The 2,385-nt window shown below is 41.3% G+C and overlaps 1 protein-coding gene across 1 annotated transcript in view; it reads left to right on the top strand.

Moving 5' to 3' along the window:
• The window catches only part of LOC107101284 (thrombospondin type-1 domain-containing protein 7A-like), a 96,491-nt gene that overhangs the window by 49,465 nt on the left and 44,641 nt on the right, over positions 1-2,385 (top strand). The window contains exon 9 of the mRNA XM_015400141.1: positions 411-711. Within this exon, the coding sequence (XP_015255627.1) occupies positions 411-711 (301 nt within the window). The remainder of the gene's footprint in view (positions 1-410; positions 712-2,385) is intronic.

The raw sequence follows: 2,385 nt of genomic DNA, 5'->3' as shown, positions 1-2,385 counted from the left end.
CAAAAAAGTACTCCAGAGTGTTGTTCAGCATGGGGGTGAGTAGAAAATGAAGGCTAATCATGTTTTGGGTGTACTATTCCTTTAAGATCTAAAGAGAAGCGTAATCTCCTGGTCAGACCCTGTAATTCAGTGAAAGGGTGGAGTCAGCATAAAATAATATGCAAGAGGGTGTCACTCCAGTGGCTGGAAGTTGGAGGGGATTTTTTCTTGGAGTTGGAGGGGGGTAGGCTTCCATTCGGCTGGTGTTTGACTGGGAAAGGCTATTTTGAATGGCTGCTACTGTAAGTAATCTAAAATCAAATCACAGGAACATTTGCTGTGTGTTTCTTTATATCTGGTAACATCTGGTTTCCACTCAGATTTTTTTACGTATCATTCCTGTTATTCATTACTCTCATGTTATTGTTCAGGAAAAAGTAAAAAGCGTGACCAATGCAAAAACAACCAGCTGTTTCCTCTGAGCGAGACCCAGTACTGCCCATGCAACAAGTACAACGCTCAGCCGGTGGGCAACTGGTCCGACTGCGTTCTGCCTGAGGGCAGCCGCATGGAGAGCCAGCTTGGCATGAGGGTCCAAGGAGACATCAAGGAGTGTGGCCAAGGATACCGCTACCAAGCCATGGTGTGCTACGACCAGGACAACCGCATAGTGGAAACGTCTCGCTGCAACAGTCATGGTGGGTTTTTCTGTGGAGACAAAACTAAGGCTGCGTCTGAACGTCCGCCCTAACCCCTAAATCCCTCCATTACTATATAAAGCGATGATGCGAAAGCGAAGATGATCAGTACTTCTCACACCCAGTTGGTAACGTAACTCCTCCTCCCTGCACCATCTTTATTAGTCACGGCTACAATAAAAAATCCCATGATGCTTTGCAAGGAGAAGAAATCTGGGATATATCTGCTCCTCTAGTGACCATGGATGGTCACCACTTTTCCAGGCACCTTGTGGGAAATTTCGAGTCCACTTCTTTTTCATCCACTAGATGTTCTGACACTACATAGTGGCCCTATGTAGTGTCCGAACAGATGTTGGCCCTATATAGTGATTAGGGCGGACGTTCAGACACAGCCAGAGTGACCCGGTCTATACCATGATTTAAACATGTCTGATGTATGTATTGTGTAAAAATAGGAGTGGAAAGATTAACCACTTTATTCTAATTTATGGGTAGAATAGAATAGAAATAACCTTTATCGTCCCACAGTGGGGAAATTCAGGTGTACCAGCATCAAAAGGAAAGAAAAATGGGAGCATGCAGATACATTGGAAGGTAAAGAATATTAAAACAAAATAAATAAAATAAAAAACTTAGAATGAGAGCCAGTTAATTAAGGTCAAATTACACCATAAGAACGATAGTAGGGTTATATAATATATAGTCAGTCCATCACAGAGACACACAAAGAGTGACAGCCACTCACACCTAAGGGCAATTTGGAATGTCCAATCAACCTAACATGCAGGTGTTTGGACTGTGGGAGAAATCCAGAGAACCCAGAGTAAATCCACGCAGGGTTCGGGGGCCCGGGGTAGTGGTTTCCCGTGTACTTGAACCCAGAACCTTTTTGCTGTGAGGCAATGGTGCTAACCACCACGCCATTGAGCCACAATTGCTTCTAACATTGCATATACATTTATGGGTCTTAACAACAATAAGAAATACCAAGTTCGGTCCATTTATCAGTATCTGTGGTGGTGGAATCAAACCCATTTCATAAAAAAAAGATGGAAGTAGCTTTACTCCTCTTCTGATGCCATTACTGATGTAAAATTGTATTTTTCTTACCACTGATTTCAACTGTTTGGTAAGAAAACTGCAACAACTTAATTTATTTTAAATTCCTGTAACAAAAACTAAATACAAATAAATTTAATTAATTCTATTGACATCATTTTGACTTTTCATGTGTCCTGTCTGGCAATGTGGCAATAAGACTAATTGTCTTGATGCCAAAAAGAGCCCAACAGATTTTCCGCTTGATTTATGCATATAAATAGCTTTATTATAATTATAATGTAAGTAGAACAGGAAAGGAAAAACAGAAAGAAAAGGAGAAAAGATGAAAGAAAGAGGAGATAAAAGGGAGATAATGATAAAACGATATGTTATCTTTATTGATACAGCTCAACATTAGAGCTATTACTCAGTGGCGCCACCAGGGGGTGGCCTTGCCACCCTGTGCAATGCCCTGGCTACCCCACTGGCTACCCAACTAGCCACACCACTGGCCAGTGTAAATTATAGTAGCATCAGTTCAGCATTTCATCCCATTATGCAGAGCCAGCGACGTAACATTATAAATCACACAATAAACCAAGATATGAGTAGATGTTTCCTAAAGTCTTTATTATTACAGGCAGGTTTACTACAGTAGTAGATT

Source organism: Cyprinodon variegatus, unplaced genomic scaffold, assembly GCF_000732505.1.
Source record: "Cyprinodon variegatus isolate N-32 unplaced genomic scaffold, C_variegatus-1.0 Scaffold1077, whole genome shotgun sequence".
In the NCBI taxonomy this organism is placed as follows: domain Eukaryota; kingdom Metazoa; phylum Chordata; class Actinopteri; order Cyprinodontiformes; family Cyprinodontidae; genus Cyprinodon; species Cyprinodon variegatus.
The sequence above is the reverse complement of the archived record's forward strand: the minus strand, read 5'-3'. Positions and strand labels throughout refer to the sequence as shown.